Raw genomic sequence first — 21,864 nt, forward strand, 5'->3', positions numbered from 1 at the left:
TGTATTTGATGCTTCAGTCCTGTTTTCACATATTGCTTAGATTGATGGCAAGGTGGAGAGGGAATTTAAGTTTATTACTGTGGTTAATAAACACGACTGGACATGGCGGTACTGCATAGCTTGGAAACTTCTGTTGGATGGCTGCAATGCATATGATTAAGCACATTAGCTACCATACAAATGAGACAGAGGTAACTTACCCCGTGCACACAGATCACGTGCCACTTACCACTCAGATCTGAATTGGAAGACACGTGCAGCAAAGGCTTCAGAACAAGAACTGTTTGTCTGCCACCTCTCACACCATCAAAATGCCACAGAGAATCATGTTGCCATGCAGTCTCTCCGGGTGGGGTTGTTATTCCCAGCAGATCCTTGTGTTGGAAACCTGAGGGATAAAGATGAATCGGAAGAGGGTTTTTGTTGGCATGGTGAGCTTTCAGCCAGGTCTGTGAGCTCATCCAACTTGCACGTGACTGTGCAAGTGTTCATGCTGGCATAAAGGCTGGGGTCTGTGGAGGAGTGATCACTCTGTCAGCAGAGTCTTAGACTGGCCTAAGTCTACTGAGGAGTCTGAGTGTGGAGGCACGTCTCCACGTGCCTTTTGGGGAACATTTAACAGGTCCAGTCCAAAAACTGAAGCACTAGGAAAACGTCAGTGACCTGCTGGCTGGAGGACGTCAGTGTCACCTGACATTATGAGTGAGGTACTAGAAATGCCAGATAGATGCTTAATTCCGTTTGAGGATCTGGATCTCTATGCATAATGCAATTATTTGAACGTGTGAAGTATAGCTTATTTGCTCCTCTTTTAATAACGAAGGAAATTTAAATGCAAAACTTCTGTTAAGGCACATTAAGCTTTAAGACTTGAATACAACACTCAGCTCATTCAGGCTACACTTACTTTGTACAGCCTCCCTCACTTAGCCAGATGACACACGCAGGCTGTGTTTTAGAACTGAGCTCTGCCCTCATTTACACCAGGAACCCTCATTAAATTCAGTTGAATCCATTGAATTTAACAGGATTGCCTGGTGTAATTAATGCTTCTAGGACAAATTTTGTCCTTAGCTTTAATGCATTAATGCTTTAACACCATATAGAGCATTTAGATGTATAACTGGCAGAATACAGGAAATTCAAACGCTTAACTTGTATATATGTTAAATCCAAACCACAAAGTGTCAAAGTGACATTGACACTATTTATTTCTTGCATTTTATAAACAGTTAACAATTTGCATAAATCCAGCAGTGATAATATGCCTTTGCATTTAAATTTTAATTATTCTGCAAGTCTACCAGGATGTCACTTGTTTAATGGCTCACTGAGCTTAGAGGTCACCCAGTCCAAGTCTCCTCTACTGGAGTTTTTATCTGAGTAAAAGCTTCTACTAATAAGAATGCAGCAAATATACTGAAATGAGACCTGTGTAGTAATACATATGAATTAGAATTTAGAAAAACTCGGGAGAGCAGGGGATTATGTTTTCAGGGTTTTTTTTAATGGTTACTTGACTCCGACTAGGATCATAAATTTCTATTCTTTGTTGATCTGTCATTTACATGTTAAGTGAATATAAGGCGCTACTAAATCAAAAAAGGAAGCATTTTACTTATAGATTGTATAGTGGCTTCTGCATGCTGGGTGATGGTGCATCATGCTCTTTTTACTTACTTAGAATTGGAAAAGACAAATCACTCTTCCTGAAATTGTAGACTATAGCTGCAGAGGTGAATATATCAGATAACAATCTAATACAGCATCTGACCTTAAGCAAAATGCATGGGAATCTGTGTTATATTCATTTACACATCACTGTAGACTGATTTAACAGGAACTGTCCTGTGCTCTCAAGGTCTTTCACCACAGGGATGGTGGTTACATACCAGGACTTCCCTCTGTCCATAAGAAATCCCAAACACGAGAAAAGTGATCTGTGTTAGAGAAAACATAATACTAAAATTAATTATAATGAGTTCAGTGAGTAAGCTGACATACTGCCGCAGATCAAGGGTTGTGACAAACTAAAAACTACACTGATTTCAACTGGAGTTAGTTAAAGAAACTGAGAATTTTTCCACTTACTGTTACACCTCATCTCAAGTTAGAGCAATATTATTTTATTAAAATAAGTATACAATTTAATAAGCAGTAATGTAAATTACTAAAAGTAACTACTTTTATTTTACTGTATTTAAATACTCATTAAAGATATGCACAAGTTTTTAAATCCACTTGAAGTGCGTGGTGCTGAATCTTTCTTTTTTTTTTTTTTTTTGAGTTTAGCAGTGGTATCTGAGGACAAGTCTACTCACATGCTTGTTCTTCTTACACAAGTTTAATTCAGACTCAGCTATGGAATCTGGAGGTGAAACCACAGAAATACTGATTTAAATTTTGTCAGTTGATCAGTGCATACCTATCCATTATTTCAGTATACAAGTATAATATGAAAAACGTGCATATACTGTAGGAATGGAATAAATTCTATCTCCGTATAAGCGAAGCTATAGGCTTGAGTCTTTCATAACGACTGGCAATTTTTAGGCACCCTCAATTTTTCACGTGTCCAGCCTGCAGCAGATTGCAAACAACCAACCTCATTTTTTGAGAACAACCACTTGGCCTCTGTGTAGTACCTCTAATGTGTTATTAGCTACTCATTGTAACATGAGCTATTAGTTACTTAAAAAATACAGGTGTAGGTGTTTACAGATGGTAGGAACTAATTGATGGGTGTGGTATAAATATGTAACCCAAAGAGGTGTTTACCATTACAGAATTGTCCCAAGGCTGTGATTTATGATAACAAGCTACTCCAACTGCTAAACCTTACTCTAAACTGAAAATGATCAAAAAAGGACAAACAGACCTATACACTATATTCACATTCAATGATACGGAGTATCTGGATTGATTCTTTACAATACAGATGGAGAAATGGTAGCAGAGATGTGAAATACACTGATACCACAAGAGAAGTACTCTAAAATTCCATGTTTCCAAAGAAAGTCAAAATCACAACATTCTAACACTGTTCTACCGATGACGGTTGCCTTGTGCTCTCTGTCACCCCATTTGCTTCCACCGAGCGTGGCCCAACCCTTACATACCTCTGTCTCAGTGTCTCCAGCCTTTTCCCTGCCTGGTGTCTTTACTTCAGTAGTGGGAAAGGAGGGGGCCCGGGCTGCAGCGTTTCCTTTCTCCCCACCTGGCAACGCTCCCTTCTCTAGCAAGCAGCGTGCCACACGGGAGCAGCAATGCCTGTCTACACCAAGAGGAATCCACAGGCCCTAGGAAAGGCATGAGGAAGACGGCTGCAGTATAAGAGGCAAAATATACATGCGCGTGTGTATGAAAGTGAGGGGATTTCTAGCACGTTCTGTGCTGCATCTGCCACCATAGTGGGAAATAAATCTTGGCCCAGTGGCATCAGACTGGTTAGGGAATGGGAAAGAGGAAAAAGTAATGAAGAAAGGAAGGAACAGTTCAGGAATAAAAGGAAATCTTCCACTCCTACCCTCAGCTTTACAGAATTCAAATGAATCCAAAAGAATTAATGGCATCACAACACCAAAAACTTCAGTGTCATTCAAACGATGATACAGTCCTTCACAGTATGGCGGGTATCTAGCAACTTCATATGAGAGCAGAGGGCGTTAAATACTAGAGTAATTCCTCTCGATCTCTCCATGTAATAATTGGGCATACGAAGGTATACTTAATATTTTGATTAGCGTAAATGAAACACAATAAAAGCAGCTGAAGGTACGTGCATTCAGAACTTCAATTTCTGTAACACACGTACTGATAGCCTGTCGATATCTTTTAGCTATCTGATGAAATGAGCTCATGTCTTTTACTCACAAATTACTGAAAGATTATAGGAATCATCAAGACAAAGTAAGTCAAATGCAGTTTTTCTTTAAAAAAGAATCAAAGTAATTGACTGTTTGTCTATACTGTAACAAGGTATAACCATAAACAGTCCTAGACTTGCAGGGATGAAGCTGGTTATAGGTCAGCAGAAAATCTTCACAATGGTAGTCAGGACTGCTAGAAACAACACAGATTCTGTAGTAATGCCACCAGATATTCATAACTGAAGAGATTTTATTTCACATTTACACGTTAGCAAGAGTAAATACAATTTTAAAAATGAGCATTGCTGAAAAAAATGATCTAGCCTAACTTGAGACACTGAGTATTAAAGCTATCACCCTCTTTGAGAGCTACAGCCTCTAAAAGGGCCTGCTTCTTCTGCATGCTGCGGGATGACTCCAATTCATACATAGTTGTCAAGTTGAAAAGAACGCTCTCATGTAGGTAGTGTTTAGGGTCCTGCTGAACCATTCCTTCCAACTGCCGGAGGGAATCCTTCAGTTTTCCCAGATAAAGAAGACAAACAGCAGCATTGTTATTAGCCTAGAGAAAAATATATTGTAGATAAATAACTATACATTTTTATATATATATGTATGTATTTTAAGTAGTGAGAGAGGAAAAAAAGAGATGTATGGCATCTGGAATAAGAGCAAATTTACTGTGTGCACAGAATTAACTTTAAGGGTGTGTGCAAGTAACTAAAATACATTATCAATTGTATGTTCCAATCCTTTCCTTTTTGTTATTTTCAAGATCTGTCCCGTGCCAAAAGGACTTCTAACAGCTGAAACTCTAAAAGATAAGACAGTCTAAAGCATAATATAAACAGTACAGGATGACATTACTCAGTTAATTTTAAAAGTCAGTTGAAAAAGATGGCAGGAACTACATGAGCCCCTGAATGCTATCATTTTTGTACTTTTTTTTTTAATGACTTCACTGTATCTTCACAAATATTTTTCTCTCTAGTTTCTCTACAAAAGATCCACGTAAACAGCAGGCAGAAATCTTGCCACGAAGGCATCTGCAACTGACTGCAAGTAAATTCAGCAGATAGGGGAGTCTAAATAAATGCTAAATGATCAAGTCCCGTTCCATTTCCTCAACACACAAGAGGTTTTATGAGTTACCAGAAGATTTCTGCAGTAGAAAGTCATATAACGTGTTTAACAGTGGCAACACTCACACTTTCTAAAAGCTGCAGACAAAGGAAGGATACAGCTTTTTTTTTTTTTTTTTTTCTCCCTCTCTTCAGGAAGCCTTACCAGATCTCCCACAATTTACAACACATACTATTCTACAGCCTGCAAAATGGTGCAAGTCATATACTTGTTAAACTCAGTCCCCGCAGGCCCCTTGGTTCAGGCTGCTGGGGGTAAGCTGTGTCAGTTCTTGTATGACTATGCGCTGAAAGCTGCCAAATGTACAAATAACAAAAGTAAAAGAAACAAACAGCTCTTCTTTGATCTCCTCCTGTGATGGAATCCAAGGCTCTGATGTACAACATGTTAAAAATGTCATGTTTAAATTGACAGTATCCCTTCGATGCTGTTTGAAGTCTAGTTAATCCTATATACATTAGCAGCTGCCATTTCCTTTTCTGACATGTATGTTTACACTAAAAACAGAGAATGCAGAAAGAAAGCCCTTTTGCAAAGATCCCTTAAAACATACATGTCTATGGATTCATTCCGTTCATATAAACTAGTTCTTCATTTCCTGTCTTTTTATCTTATCTTTATGTATACTAAAAACTCTGGCACACAGACATCTAATTTTTCCATAAAGCTCCAAGCACACTCTGGGTACTAATTAAATCCATGAATGAGGCATTACAAGAGTAATGTAGGTGTTCATTATAAATGTAGCAATTTGGAGATTTACCACAGCATTTGATGAGTCAATCCTTAAAATTTCTGTGAAGAATCGATGAGCTTCTGCAAAATTATTCTGACCGAGGTGGAGAAATGCTCTAGAAAGTAAGTGACATATGAATGAATTATCCTGAAAAATCCAAGGTGATAATATATTTAAAAAGAACGGACACCATTTTTTATTTTTCCTATTACAGATGTGAGAGTTTCTGACATTTGCTCTTCACGGTGTAATCTTTAGCCAGCAAGGAGACACTGATTTACAGACAAATGGCACTGATTTACAGACAAATGGAGTGACACCTTGCATCATTTGGCTATTATATATTCTGCCTACCAAGGCAATAGTCTCCACTGTGCTTTTATTAATTAAAATGCAGTTACTCTCCTTCTGGAATTATTTATCTTTATGAAATTAGCTATGCTATATCATTTTCAGAGTACTTCAGAACAGTATTTTCTAAATATATTAAGCCAATGTGCTAAACACTACAACCTGAGTTCCCCATCATGCAGCTCAACTTACTACCATGTATACTAGCATTCTTTGAAACTAATAGGAAGCAGCTTTACTGGCAGATCTGACTGTAGGGTAAGGGCCCAAAATAGCTTCTCCTCTCCTAAGAGTTATTTATGTAAATGTGTATTGAAAAAGCAGAGTGAAAATATGCAACACCTGGAAGAATGAGAAAAAGCTTTGTAAAATCAACTGAAGGATCACTATTTCAATCCAGGATAATGTGCCTGTATCAAGTAATAGGTATCTCCTGGGTCTACATGCCACTCAGTCTCACTTATGACAGACGTAGTTACATAAAAGACAGAAAAGAGAACAGAATTGTCTCAAGGGTAGTTTAATGCTCACAATGCATACTTAGCAGAACTATATTTTAAAATTTCATTTAGCTATTACGTTATCTACCTGTTCATTAAAACCATGATTTGGCTCTGCAGTCCATCCAATTTGTGAGTCACATTCTCAACATCTTGAAAATATTTTTCTGCAGTTTTTATGTCTCCGATCTAAACAGTAAAATCATAAAGTTACCACAATGAGAACAAAAGAGATACATCCTGATTAAAGTTTTTACAAAGGATAAGGACATGAAAACATACCCAAGTCTCATTATTTGGTACAAATGTTACTGGGTAACATCTGTTAACAAACGAGATACTTGAAAAGTCATATTAAGATCATGAAAAAGAACACCAAAAGCAGGTACAGTTTTGTGTAAGGCAGTGTTTCTCAGCTGTAATGCGTGGAGTATTTATGTACTGTATAGTGTTGATGTCCCACCTCCTCATTTCTGTCTGCTTTCCAGGACCAGGGTCTTTTGTTGTAACTGACTTCAGAGTTTGCAAAACTAGCTGAAAATGAGAAGAGGGCAAAAGTACTTCCAGTAAGCCAGGGTGTTACTCTACAGTAGCAAGTGAAGACAGACACTCACTGCTCACCTGCAGAAGCAGGTGTCTAATTTTAGGCTGCAGAGATGGAAGCAGAAGAAAACTTACTCCTGGGAAAAATAAATCTATCAGAAGGAGGGAAATTAAACTAATTCAGGAGCATAAAACATGGAAACCAGACAGCTCTCAGGTTGAGACACCTCTGAGGGCCTTCAAGAGATTACATTTTTGTTCAAAACAGGACCAACACTACCACGTTTGTTTGTGAAAAACGTGTTGAACTCTCCTTAAAACCCTCAAATGGTGACTAGCATATAACCTCTCTAGGAAACTTATTTCAGAATTCAGAAATCGTAAACACCATTAGCATTAGAAAATTTATTCGAAGTCTACCCTGCTGCACTATTTACCACAGCTTTTTATCTCATCCATGGTGGACAGGGAAAATAGTAGGATTTCTCTCTTTAACAGACTTTTACATACTTCCAAGATTCTTACTGCACCTTCTTTCAAATCTTCCGTTTTAGAAAACAAAAATCAAATTTCAAACAAATCAATTTTCACTCTTTTCTCATATGTAATGCTTTCTAGCCCCTCTGGTCATTCTTGTTGTTCTTCTCTGACCTCTCTCTAGTTACTTCACATCTTCCCTGAGTGCCCAGAAGCGGTCACAAAACTCCAGCTGAGCTCTCACCAGCAGCAAGAAGGAGGTAGCACTACTTCATGCTTTGCATCTAAATAGGAAGTTTGCTTTTATGCCACAGTATTTTAAAAGAGTCTGGATTGTTTACCCATGTGTAGTATGCCTACCCTTAAGCTAATTCTTTTCTGGACAGCGCTGCCTAGTCAGTTGTTTCCCATTTTGTATTTGTGTACTATTCCCAACCTTTAGTAGTAGTTTGCCTTTGTTCTTTGAATGGCAGCCAATTTGCCGTTTCAGTTTCCCAACTTTTCACGATTATTTTACATTCCAATCCTGCCCTTCATAATGTCTGTGCTTCTATCCATAAGAACATCAGTTTCTAACGCAAATTCCCCGTTTGCTCCACTGGGAGCTCGTGGGTTTGAAGACTAGTCAAGCCATATTTGGGAACATGAAGAGTTCTCATTTCTTAGCGTCTTGTATCTTCTAAGCAAACATGCCAGGCTATAGTGATTGCCATTTTTGCCACTAAACAGAGGGGAAACTGTTTGGAAACTGTTTATACTTTTATACTGTTTTATACATTTTTTCCCCCCAGAATATTTAGCAGATTGAATTGGCTTAAATTAGTTATTAAATTAGTTATTTAATATTAAAAATACGCAGTAGTTTTTGCCACTTAATTTTATTTAACTTAGTTCAGAAAAGGTGAGTAGCACTTCAAATTAATAACGAAAATTCCTCTGTCACCCTCAAATAATATCCTCTATTAATAAGCCTCCAATATACTCTGCACTTAATTTTAGTTGTTAGTCTGGCATCCAAGATTATTTTTCTGAAGTACTCCTAGAATTTATTTATCATTTTAAACTCTGTTTTGCTGCAACCTATTGCAGAGCGTAAGGTCAGATAGCTCTTCGCTTTTTAAGTTCTTTAATGTAGTTATTTAAATGGCAATTTTGGATAGGTCAGTCAGTGAGCAGAGTCTATTAGCAACACGTCGTAAAATACTAGAGACTAAAATGTCTTCACTGTTTCCCTGTTTCATGTGAATTTCTGTTTTGTAACTTGGATGGCTGCTGACAGAATTATAGTGCTTCTCAAAGTATCACTGTGATAGGCTCTGGTTTTTTTTTTTTTTGCTTTCTTCATTTCTCTCACCCTCATTTCCCATTTGTATTAAGACAACAGCTAAAGGCCTTACATCAGATCCTGATGCTACACCACACGTGAAGATAAAGAAGACGTGGTCCCCAAAACTGGTAAGTTCAATTAAATAGAAAAAAAAAAAATCACACACAAACTAAGGATTTATTTGTTGAAGAAAGTTATTTGTGTTAGCTGCCTATTTAGTTAATAATTAATGTACATGACACTTTTCAGTAGTAAAAAATTTCTCTATAACTATGGAGATCCACTTTAAATCACACTTTAAATCCACTTAAAAACACAAATCTATCAAACGGTGAAAACATATTCCCTGCTAAGAACTGAAAATCCAGAACGGAATCTGAATGACACATTCTATGATTGCATGCAAACAATATTATTCATCATTTAATTATCTATCAAAGAGTAAATTATTCCATTTCAATGCCATTCCATAACTTTAATGCTACAAACTAGAATGTTTGTAAAGACTTTCGACAATTCAAAATTACATTTATAATAGCTAAAAAATTAAGTTTGAAACATTAGTATTAGAAAATATGAAGGAGTTGCTAAGAATTTGAGAGACTCAAAATTAAAACTGTCAGATATCAATTGTTTAGACACATCATTTTCCGATAAACAAAAAAAGTCTTACTGCACTTATCTCTTATTGTACGTACTTAGTGTGCTAAGTAAGTAAATAGCTACATGCAAAGTTACTATACACATACAGTGCTGCTGTTTTCTTGTAATGTGCCCTCCTCAGAGATATAACCAGGACAAAAGAAGAAAATGCTCGGATTCTTTTATATTAATTTGGCAGTGAGAGAGTATGACCAAGAGCTGCAGTCTAAAGCAGTGGGAAATGAAACGTTCAGTGAAATTCTGGCGCACTAAAGTGAATGGGAGTTTTACCTTTAATTTCAAGGAGACCAGAATTTTCCCTTTTTATTCAACTATTAGCATAATTTTCTACAGCGTTTTCTTTGTTCACTAACGTAAATGTATGTAATTTTAATTACATTTATAAAAGTTTGTATTTCCTAGAATAATCTAATATCTCATAGTGAAAGTTTTTTTTGTTTTTTTACCACTGCCTCTATAATTTGATGTATGCCCTATAAAAATTACTGTACTTTTAGATGGAACAGTTACTCACCACATAGCTGTTAACAGCAATATTACCTAGCAGATTTAGAATAAAATACATACCTGAAGGAAAATCCTTCCGATTCCACTCAACACCTGAGGCTCTTGCTGTGGACAATATTTGATGACGGTGTGATAAGCATCTACAGCAAGCACATAGTCCTAAAGGGTGAAAAGCATGTGACCAGATATTTAAGCTCAGCATTCTTTATCCTTTATGGGTATATATATGTATGTATAATTTTGAGACATATTCAAACAGAATAAAAATAACTGCAACTTATCAATGGGATACAATTTCCACCTATTGCTGTAGGCACTAGTTGCAGACTCTTCTGGCCTCTTTTCGGTTATACTGGAACTGTAGAGCACAGCTCTTGCTTTAAGTTCCTTTTTTGCAATTGGATCCTATTCTTTTTGGTAGCTAAATGCCGAGAGAAAGAATCTGAACATATTCTCTTCAGCTTGGATTATGATTTAGGGTGAGAGTCAAAAGCCCTCTGTGCGACTCAGTTGTACATACTTGAGAAGTGCCATATGGTTCAAATACATGAATAACTTGCACAGTTTAACAAATTACTATATCAAAGAAACTTTGGGACTGTCTGTGCACGTGATCTTAAATTGTGCAAAACAGAAGGTAGCATGACAGAAGCTACAATTTTATACTTGTCTTAAGGTGACATAAATGAACACAACTGCCAAAGGAAACAAGTCCTCTCCTATCCCTCCACACAAATCCTTGCTCCCTTCTCCCATCCCATACAAAAGCAAAATGTGCAGTCAGAATCTGACTGGAAAACTAATCTGGACTAAAAATAACTGAGGGTTGGGCTGGTTTTTAACTCCAGGAAGCTCTGCAAATGGCCACAAATTCACCTGCACAAAGAACATGGTGGCACGAGGGCTGGTGGAACAGCAGCAGCTCAGACGCAGAACTGCTTGACATCCACTGCAACTGCACCTGCCACATGATGACCAATGAAAGAGGATTAAAGTAAATTGTATTCACATTTACCACGGGACATAAGAGCACATGTGACTAGGTACTGCAGTCCAGCCGATTCATAGTATCTCATTAAACTGCAGTAATTCAATTACGTAGCTGTGCAGCACATTACTTTCAGAGCATGTTCTCATGGACCCATGCAGGCATACCTGAGAAAGTCTGCGTGTGCTTTGAGCTGACTGGAGGACATATAGTAGCTACAGTCATGTGGCAAAGGGCTGCACTACCCACAGCTATAGCTTCTCGGATCAAGAGAAAAAAAGCTTTCTTATAAAAAAACCTGACATATGCAAAGATAAAAGACTTCTGTGCTGCAGTAAATTTGGTGCTTCCTGACAATTTTGTCCTTCAACTTAATGCAAGAATTTGTGGTGGGTGTTCAGACGCAAAAGATATCAAAGACTAATCTTTCAAAACTGTGCATGGACACCTTCGGACACTCTCCAGCCTACCATTTGTTTTGTAAAATTATAGCAGTCATTTAATTTGCCCCAAATGTGATCACAGCTACTGCAAAAGGCACTTTTTCTCATCTCCTCCTTAGTCTAGGGAGGCAACGCGCTGCAGGTGTAATAGTGTGTTCTCCAGAGGCTGCGCTTAAAATGACTGAGTCCTACCTGATCTCTGAACCCGGTCACCACGTGGAACATATTAATTTTGTCACATACACACAAAAATCAAGAGATGTTTTTGGTGTCTGATCTGTATTTGAGAAAAATTACATGGCCTATGACGGAAGGGACTGGATTAAACAACCCAGGAGGTCCCTAACAGCTGCATTTTCTTTTGCAAACAACTTGCATATTGTGTATATAATGATTAATTTCTAACATTTAATAATTAACATTAAGAACTTACTCCAATTCTTGTATGCCATCCTGTGATCACAGTTCTTAGTGCTAGTGCCAAGGGGTCAGAAACAACAGGTCACATACACGAAAACATGTTTCTGTTTAAATTCTGATTCATTTAGAATTCAGAAATTAAATGTGACGAAACTTATCACACTATCAACATTTCTCATACATTTATGACTTAGGGTGATTTTAAGGCCACTGTAATAGCTCTCACTAAAGGTCGTCATTGCTTGTGGATTCCCACTGTGTTAGGTATTATATGAAAAAAAAAAGGCACACAAAAAGAGACAGTGCAAAGTATCATGATGACCACTGTGGAAATTAGAATAGGGATCCTCTGAATTGGTTCCTTACAGGGACCACCAAGCCTGTATTAACCACTAATCCCTAGAAGAGAAAGTGTTACTTAAAAGTCTTAGGGATCTTCTGTGACTGTGAATTTTATCCCTTTAAGAATAAGATGTGCTTATTGGTGAAACAGCTTTATCACGTTAATTTCTAGCTTTTGTGCACAGTGCCTTGCATTCTCTCGTCTAAAGCAGTCCCTTACCCAATGCTCAGTTTCAACACGCTCTAGGACTTGGTCTATACAACAAAGATACGTAGCATAACTATGAGGGATAGAGGTGTTAAGGTCACATCCCCCCAACTGCTGTAGAAGCAATTCCCCAGGGACCATGCAGTTACACTGACAGAAAAGTACTTTTGTCAGCTTAAAGTTTATATTGTTTGAGCATGAATTGACTGAAGAAACATCTTGGCCAGAACAGGCTGCACGAGGGGGCACTGTTTGCACAATTATAACAGCACAGGCACCACAGTGTACGTAAGAGCCAACCTGGGTAGGCAAAGGCAGTCCAAATAATGTCTTGGGGGCCCCAGCTGCAGGGGCTTCATGGACTTGGCGTAGTCAGGCAAACAAATCCTTCTCCCCTCTTGCATTCCCTAGCAAGTTACTGTACATCACCATTTATATATTAAAATTACGAGTATGCAAAGAGTCACACCTCCTAACATGCAAGAGTAGAGGTGAAGCATTAAGGGTCTGTGCGCTGTATTCGTGCATCAGGGGACGTGTAGCACCCTGTTTTTGTGCAATGACACAGCACGTAGCACCTGTGCTTACTCTACATCATGCTCTGCAGTACATATCACAGGACTGGAGCCCATTCCTTCCACGAGATGACAAGAGACTAAGTTGTATAAACCTAAGGCCACCCCTGACCTTAGGCAAGGCTAGTCCAATGCTGCTTATATACTAGTCTAGGAAGGAGGGTTCCATTAACCACATACAAATAAGAAGTACGAAATGGCAAAACATTCACACAATAAATCAGACTCACTTCTAAATACAATCTCATTTTGTAGTTACTCCAGGATCCTATACTGAGTTTCATATGCCTATACTCTTCCCCCCAAGTGCATTACCAACAGATTTCAAGCCTGCAACTTTCACATTCCCCAGCCTGTGTATCTTCCAAAGTAGCTGCAGGAACAAGGCTGGATAAAGGGCAAGGAAGTGTGTGTGGCATTAGCCTTCTGTGCTCCATACAGGATAATACAACACTCATTGCCAACAGACTACATAAAGCATTATGATAACACCAGGAATGCTGGAAATTTACAGTCTTGGTTTCAGTTACTGATTTTGAAACTCGATTGTATGCTAATGGTTCAGAAACAGTACCTAAATTAACCCCTTTTTCACTTTAGTCTCTCCAAGCGAACCGAAGTCGGGACATGACGGTTAAAATCAAAGATAATAATAAAAATTTATCAAATTAACAGAACCATCTCTCCTATCATGGAAGTAGATTTTTAGAGTATCCTATACACTGCCAGATGACACACAACTATGCTATCTTATGGCATGTTATAAAAGCACAATTTGACAGTTCTTTCTCAAGCAACATATCGTAAAGTAGATGACACTTATTTACTAAAGACTTAGGTCTTAAAGACTAAGGTCTTATTTACTAAAGACCTGGGTTTCCTTCTCAGCTTTGCTAAAGTGACGTGGTATAAGCACAACTGTCTGTGACAAAGATAAAGGAGACAGATACCCTTCCTGAGGAATGAAGTCTCACAGGTTGTGAGGAGTACAGAAGTATTAGGTACTACCAGTAAAAGAACAATGACTACAATTTGTGATCTTAAGACTTCAAGGTGGCATTGATGTATTGTCATGGTCCTTACTTCCTAAAAAATGTGAGTCTTCAGATTTTCACACCTTTATGAGAAATTCCAACAGAAGGGATAAGGTTACACATTCAGGATACAAATTAGAGTTCACTTATCGTTTTATAATTAAATACTTCTTTAATTCTGAAAAATTTGGAACTAACATTAGATAGTCACATTCAAAATAGTTATAGTAAGCCAATGGTTGCGCTAGCACAAGCAAGGCAAGCAGGGTTTGCTTTTCTTTGATGCACTGTAATGTGACTGTATTTCCCATTATGGTTCCTCCATGATACATTTTTGTAGGTTTACTTCTCCTCACCTTAAATTATTAAAATATGATTTATGACATATTTAGAAATAAGCATAAATGATTGTGTTGGGTGGAATGCTGAGAAGAGGTTTTGAAAATATAGACTAAAAATCAGCTTTGTTTAAACAAACTGTATTGTTTATAAGGATTATATTTTGCGAAGGGCATACAGGGATAACTTAGTTTTCCTCCCTATCTAGCGTGCTTGTGGAAGGGTTACAAAAGCAGAGATTCACAATGTTATGAATTCAGAGAACAGTACTGCAGCACAGTTAGGCAAAAGACATCATGATTCATGCAGTCTTTCTCCTTTAAATTGGAGAGAAGCTAGAATCCTTAGGTACCACTCGCTTGCATCATTAATATAAGCTGTTGCCCCCTTCTTTGAAAGGTTTCAATTGCATGAGACTCAAAAATGATTCTAATGTTTTTGTTTTTACTAAGTAAAAGTTCTACAAAAGCAAAGACAACTCAGAAAAAAAAAATCTAAAAAATGCAAAATGTTCCTTTCATTAGAGTGCATTTATAATATACATGTAAAGTACTTAGGTATTTATTCCTCAGAGAGGTAGAAGTCTGGGAAGATAATGTCAAAAGTGATTTTAGCTCAGATGACAAGAACTCTAAAAAATTTTTAGTACATTTTCATGATGATTTAGTAAAATGACAGACTTTTTGCAATTAGATTGTTGAAATGAAGCAGTGCGCATCATAGTTGCATTTTAAATGAATATTCCCATGCTGCCACACTGAGGGTACAGTTTCATAGTGACTTAAGCCTTTCTTGTAAGTGAAAGTCTACAATGATAGATGTTAAATGGTCCCATCTTCCCTTCCTGCTTTATTCCCACCTCCTCCCCTATGTTGCCACTTGGTCACATGAAACTGGAAAAGCTGACTCAGTTGATATGTCTTTGTATCAACATTCACCACTTTTTTTGTTTTTGTTGTACCCAGTTCCTGACCTGACTTATCAGTTGGTTAAGTCCCATAATGGTGCATAGAAGGGGCTAGAATACATAGTTAAGAAAGGCTGTATAAAGAAAAGGGGATGAAGAGTAAAAGACCATAAAGTAAGCCTGCCTTAAACTGCTACAGAACTGCAACATCAGACACCTATATAAAGGGATACAGCAGGCAGAATTCTGTACCAAGAAAAGAGTGTCCCAGGGTAAAGGAGCACTGTGATAAATTCCTCGTTCCATTACTGGTTTCCTACATAAGTCTGGGTAAATCATTTCTTTGCACCCTAGTTCACTGTCTCTAAAAGAATATACTCCTCCATCTCAATAAATTAACATGATATTCAGGTATGAAACTAATGAGGCCATGTAGCATATTTAAAAAGACAAATATCAGTGTGCTATATAAGCTTGGGTCAGATAAGCAATGCAGAAGAGAAACAATATTAAGTAAACCTCATTAGATCTGACGATAGCTGAAGTAGATTAAAATAATTAGAGGCCCAGCACCTGTTCAAAGTCTTGTTTGTTTTGAAGAGTCAATCCGGTAAAGATTATTTACTATTAATTGTTAGTAAGTGAGTTTTTTTGGCCAATGGAAAAGGTTAATAAAAATATGATAATCAGTTCTTCTTTTTTTATACCAATATGATACAGAATATTCTTTTACTTCAGTAGCACAAGTTATTCCATTCAGTAAATAGTACTTGGGAATCAAATAGGGCCATACTGCAATATTGTAAATATTCACTAGATGGCAATAGATGGCACTGACTCAGAATGAGAACAGGAGAATTTCTTAATTTTATTACATGGCACACCTGAAATGAATAAAACGTGGAGTTTTTAAAGTGTATTATACAACAGCAAAAACAATTATAAAGGTGTGGAACTTTGTACAATTAATATAACTGTTCAGGGGGAAATTAACAAGTGTGTTAAAAATTATTATTTGAATAAACAGTTTCCTATGGATACTGCAGAAGGCAGAGAGGCCGATCACAGCACAGGTGGATGTTAAAATGGTCTTAAAAATTATTAAATTTATAAGTAGTCAATATAATTCTCTCACAAAATATCTGTCATAAAAGTAGTATAAATTAACTTTACATACTACTCTGATTTTAATTGTAACATGTCTGTTCTTAAAAATCTTTCTTAAAAGACTCTCTACTACTCCCTACAGGGATATTTCTGAAAACGGTGAGACTCATGACTACTCTACAACCAACACACTGAAATGCAAATTTCAGATGGGAGCAGTTATATATTAATATGCAGTTGTGAGAAAACTGGAAGTTATTGTGGAACTCTGATTTCTAAACTGACTGCAGTGAGATAGACCCTAAATACAATTGGTCCTAAGAAGCCCCCTGAGTTGCAGTATTTTTGAAGTACCATTTTCAAAGAGGTGATAATCTGTATTCACAAATAAATGTATATTACTAGTAGAAAAGAGCACTAAAAGGAGGAAACCAGAGGAAAAAAACTCACTTCCCAAAAGGGCTAAAGAGAATTCACAGACAGAAAGTAAAGCCAGCTTCTTGAAACAATGCGTTACACTGTTTGAGATGGCAACTTGGTGCGTTTTACCATCTACTTAAAAAAAGAAAAGTTCCTTAAAAACTGAATCTGTTTCAGGAACCTAGTTCAAAAAAATGCTTATTAATTCTCAAAAATACATCACGGTTGAATGGGCTCCTAAATATGAAAGAATTGTTCTGATCTCAATCTAATTACGAATACAAATTTCTGTTTTCCCTAATTCTCCTAAAAAGGATGTTCCATTTCACGTAAAGAAGTGTTTGGATAATGGATCTTATCTAAAAATGTATGCTTTTTGAGATATTGTAATACTAAGAATGGAGCATCAAGGAGGCCTGGAAAGTGGCATAGTAAACGTCACAGAGAGCAAGGTTTGGCTTGACCTTTGGCAACCAAAGAGCAGGAAGCAAGGAGTGCAAATCTTGGCCTGTTGGCCTCAGGCTGTTGCTGCTAATTGATGCATGAAGTATCTTTAAGCTTAAAATAACAGCAGTCTTACAAGCCTAAAATAGGGATATCTCTATTTTCCTGATCATGAGGTGAACTGCAGAATTCTTATTTCTACTTTCTGAACAGAGGAACAAGCTAAGGGTGCTGCACAAAATGGAGCAGGATTGCTTAAAAGAATAAGGGAAAAAGTAGGGGGAAAAAAAGTGATAACTAGCTCCTTTTCCTTTTATTACCTCCACATCCACACCCCGCTCCCTGTACTGGTAGTGAAGATTTAAATTTGAAAGAAGAAATCTTGCAATCTAGATAAGCTGACAAGAGAGGACGTATTTAGATGTTCTGGATCTACATCACATTCAAAGCCTATGGTATTATTAATGTGCACAAACAGAGCAACATTCCTATTGCACAGTTTGAAGAAGACAGAGCACATAATTGCTTTTAATTACAGCCTTTAGTTAAGTGTTTGAAAATTCAATTTAAAAATGCAAATTCTGTATTGTTATTGCATGTTCTCCAAGATGATTTGGGGAGAAATAAGTACAGATATGTTCCCAAAGAACATTACTGCAAATGGTTATCTATTAAAGAAGTCATTATTAAGTCTAATTAGTTCTTCACTAAGCAAAACCTTCATGTGCAGTCCGGTAGGCTTCCCTCATCTATGCAGCAGTAATTCTCTGGCGCTCCCGCGGACGCTCTACTCTGGAATATACGGTACCTCTGCAGTTGCTGCCACCCACGTACCTTCATCATTAGCAGACAGTTTGCCATGGAGTACATCACCCGGCCCAGACGTGACCTCCACAGCTGAACAGAGGCTGCAAAATAAGAGCAGCTTGTGAATTTGCACAAATAAATTAGAGGCTCTTTCTTGCCATCAATTATTGGCCCTACGAATTATGATTTTGAAAGATCCCCCTTGTTAACATCACTGGGTTTTAGCCTACAGTTTTTAATTCTTGGCCACGCTGCACCATCAGGCAGAAAATTCGGCATCTCTCCCAGGGCCGGTTCTGGGGGACCATAGACGACGCGACAACGCAAAGCGACAGCCAGCCACTCGGCTTTGAGCTCAGGCCAAATCTTAAACGCTAAACGAAGCCACACGTTTTCCAATGTCAGAACAAAAGGTGCACAGAAAGATGCAAGTGATAATGAGCATCAGTTTAAAAACATGTAATCTATGGGATTAAATGTGATGAGCTGAAAAATCAAACACAGCTAAAATGTCATCTCAGAGCCAAAACAGGCAGGGTGAGAGCTGTCTGAGTCTGGGACTATTTGTGCTTGCCTCTGGCTTAGAGATATGTTGGAAAAATCTGCCAAGCCTGTCTGCTTTCCCCGCGCTCCTAGAGCTTGCAGGCACTAAAGGCTGCAGCAGCAGATTTCTAACTCCCTTGGTTTGCAGACAGACTCCTGAGGTTGAAAGGGAACGGTTCGTAAAGATCCTTTTTTTCCCTTGCTGTTACAGTACCCTTGATCAATGCTGGAGATACTCCTCTAATCCTCAAAAATCAACATTAAAAATATTAACTTAGTACACTTGGAAAATAAATGTCTCTCACCTCAGTCAATCAACTGTCAAGGTCATTGTAATGATGTTAGAAGGAGGGGACGGGAGAAGAGTGAGATTGTGATAACCGAGACCATTCATTTGTATCAATAATGTAGTCTATGATGAAAAGCATGGCAGGTCATACAGGTAATTTTTCAGCACAGATAAATGCCACTACAAATAAGAAGAAAGCCTGCTGAAACGTATACTCCCCCTCCTAAGAAAAGCAACTCTTTCAAAAAAATCCCCCCAAAACAAAAGCTGTGAACATTCACAGCTTAACCTCATCAAAAGAGGAGGTATCTTTGTGCCCAGGACTGTACCCAGTACCTTAAATCATACATTAATCCTAGCTTCTGTTCTAGAAATTCGCCCTCGACTACCACATTCCTGCTGCTGTTAACGGAGAGGATGCTGCAAACGACGAGCATATATCGTGGTCTACTCGTCCGTTTTTCAGTCTTCTGGCATGCCTGTAAAACCTGGACATAATTAAATAACTCTCCTTTACTGTCTCACTTATGTTATCTCCGCTGTTTGAATGCGCCGATATTTTGGTAACTAAGTTCAATTTTTTAGGGTCTCATCACGGATTTAGGTGACAACAAAGAAGATGCTGACTCCTGCAGGGGAGCTTAGAACTGACTGAGACGTCTGGGCTTCCCGCAACAATTACCAGCACCAGCTACGCTTCTCAAACAGGAACGCAAAAGGGCCGGAGCAGGTTTCTCTGGTCTGTGCTATAAACTAACTAAAGAGGAACCAGCTCTGCTCTGGAAATTGTGCAGCCCTGTGAAGGAGGCTCCTTGGTACTGCCAGAAGAGAGTTAAATAAAACCTGCAAAAGCAGTAAAACAAAACCAAAAACCCAAATTGAATCACTGTATGTTACTGAAATGCCTTAAGCCCACTCTGCAGGTCCTTGCAGCCATGCTTCTACCTCTGAATACCCCTTTATCTTTGCTATTCATCAAGGGCTCTGTGCTTCAAACTGCCAATCATTTCAGTAGGAGGTCTGTGCATTAAGAGGCTGCAAACCTGGCATCTTACAGAAAACGTTACCAGGCAAGTGGTGCAATGCTAAATCTCTCCTCCTGCTGAAAAATTGGCAAATGAGGTGCTCTGTTCCAGACTACAGGAGATATATATGATGAGTCGCTTGGTGTGGCACCCACTTACACCAGCAATAAGGAAATTACATAGTAAGCATAATCCCCATAATGAATTAAGGCTTTCTTCAGAAACAGTTAATAAGGTTTGCTTCAGCTAGATCTCACATGAAAAAAATACATCATCAGCCTCCTGTAGCTCCAAATGCAGCACAGAAGCAGACAGGGAGCAGACCGAGCTGACCTCCACAGACAGCAGCAGTCAACAGTCCCTGCAAAGGTCCCAAGAGCTTTTTGGCAGTCTTAAACCTACAGGCAGCTGCACAGTAAACATACAAAGATGCCTCCCCAAATCTGCAGCAGCCTTGTCCCCTGGTAACTACTAGCTGCTGCTTTTCTACCTAGACCTCTTTCCGAGCTCAGCTCAGCTCTGAAGCAGCAGCAGTGAGAAAAAGCAAGGAGCCAGAAACTCAACAGGAGCGAGGCCGAGTGCAGGGCAGAGGATTATGACACAGCTAGGAAAAAAAAGTCCCTTGTACTCTAAAACCAAAAGTCTGATCACCTTTAAAGAAGGGGGGAAAAGGGAAAAAAAGAGTGGGGATAGTAAGGGCAAAAATGAAAGTAGAAAGAGGAAAGCAGGAGATAACAAGGAAAAGGAGGTATGGGATGAGAGGAATAGCAGATTCAGGGGGAGACTAAAAGAAACTTCTGGAGTGCGGTGCACCAATCTTGAAAATCCAGTTATTTCTCTGCCTTTTTCTATCCCTTCTGAGAAGAACAGTAAACATATTCATTTGAATATACTTGCAAATGCCTTTATGATATATGCAGCTCACACAGCACACACTTTTTTAGGACCTATCTAGATGGTGTATTAGTTCAAGTACAATGACACATTAAAGCTGCTTTACATCTGGTCCATTTGAAGAACAGGCAGAAGAGTTCAGATAGGTCTGCACCATTCCACGTAGACATGCCTTTAGGGAATTGCTTACAGTCAACTTTCACTCTGCTGACAACTATGCCCAGCCTCTTCCCATTTCAGAGGCAAACTTTGACTTTTCACATTCTCCAGGTGAGTGCTCTCCTAGAAGGAAGTTGATAAAATGTCCTTACTTTGTTAGCTGAAATGGAAAAGTTTTTGTTTTCTGGGTATGAAATTTTTAATTTCTAGATTACTAGGCATCATGAGTGGATCTAATCCATCATCTCACGTTCAATTTTTAAGCACACTCAAATGACCTCGATAATATAATTTCCGTTAAAAAAAAGATGCTCAGATGACTAATTTGTCCAGATGACCTTTATGCAATAATGTACTCTATACTATTAAAGGTAAACACTTGGGATAAACGGAATAGGAAAAAAACACAGGTGAAATTAAGATGATGAAAAAGGTAGTTTAGATGAGTACTATCTAAACGTCATTTTTAAAAGTGACTTAGGTATTTCAGGAGTCTAAGAAGTATCATGCACCTTTAGTGAGATTTAGACAGTTACACACCAACATCCTAGACCACTGTGGCCCTTTTATGATGGCAATGTGATCTAAAGAAATTTCGTGGGTTTCAGAGATGAGGACTGAGAGGAGGCAACGAGTCAAGGCTTAAGATGAAACATCCACCTAGTTGCCACACCAGTATGCTGTTTTACTTATACTTGACTCATCACTAAAGGATGGCAGCCATGTTCTTTGCGTCTTCTAACTAGGGAAGAATTTTGATTTAGTATACCAATTTGATCAAAATAAAAGGTAAAGCTGTGAAAT

General features: G+C 38.2%; 1 protein-coding gene and 1 long non-coding RNA gene across 3 annotated transcripts in view; one reads left to right on the forward strand and one right to left on the reverse strand.

The window, feature by feature from the left end:
• Window positions 1–4,099: 4,099 nt before the first annotated feature.
• TRAPPC12 (trafficking protein particle complex subunit 12) overlaps window positions 4,100–21,864 on the reverse strand; it is a 65,426-nt gene continuing 47,661 nt past the window's right edge. For both annotated transcript variants that reach the window (XM_068937250.1, XM_009667445.2), the window contains exons 8-12: window positions 18,178–18,251; window positions 10,177–10,275; window positions 6,688–6,788; window positions 5,776–5,863; window positions 4,100–4,431 (exon numbers count right to left, since the gene is read on the reverse strand). In XM_068937250.1, the coding sequence (XP_068793351.1) occupies window positions 4,189–4,431; window positions 5,776–5,863; window positions 6,688–6,788; window positions 10,177–10,275; window positions 18,178–18,251 (605 nt within the window). In that variant the 3' untranslated portion in view covers window positions 4,100–4,188. The remainder of the gene's footprint in view (window positions 4,432–5,775; window positions 5,864–6,687; window positions 6,789–10,176; window positions 10,276–18,177; window positions 18,252–21,864) is intronic.
• On the forward strand, window positions 6,796–21,120 carry LOC138066692 (uncharacterized). The gene is made up of 3 exons (XR_011140071.1): window positions 6,796–7,879; window positions 8,997–9,074; window positions 19,354–21,120. It is a non-coding gene; the product is annotated as an uncharacterized lncRNA (long non-coding RNA).

This window comes from Struthio camelus, chromosome 3 (genome assembly GCF_040807025.1).
Source record: "Struthio camelus isolate bStrCam1 chromosome 3, bStrCam1.hap1, whole genome shotgun sequence".
Classification (NCBI taxonomy): Eukaryota; Metazoa; Chordata; class Aves; order Struthioniformes; family Struthionidae; genus Struthio; species Struthio camelus.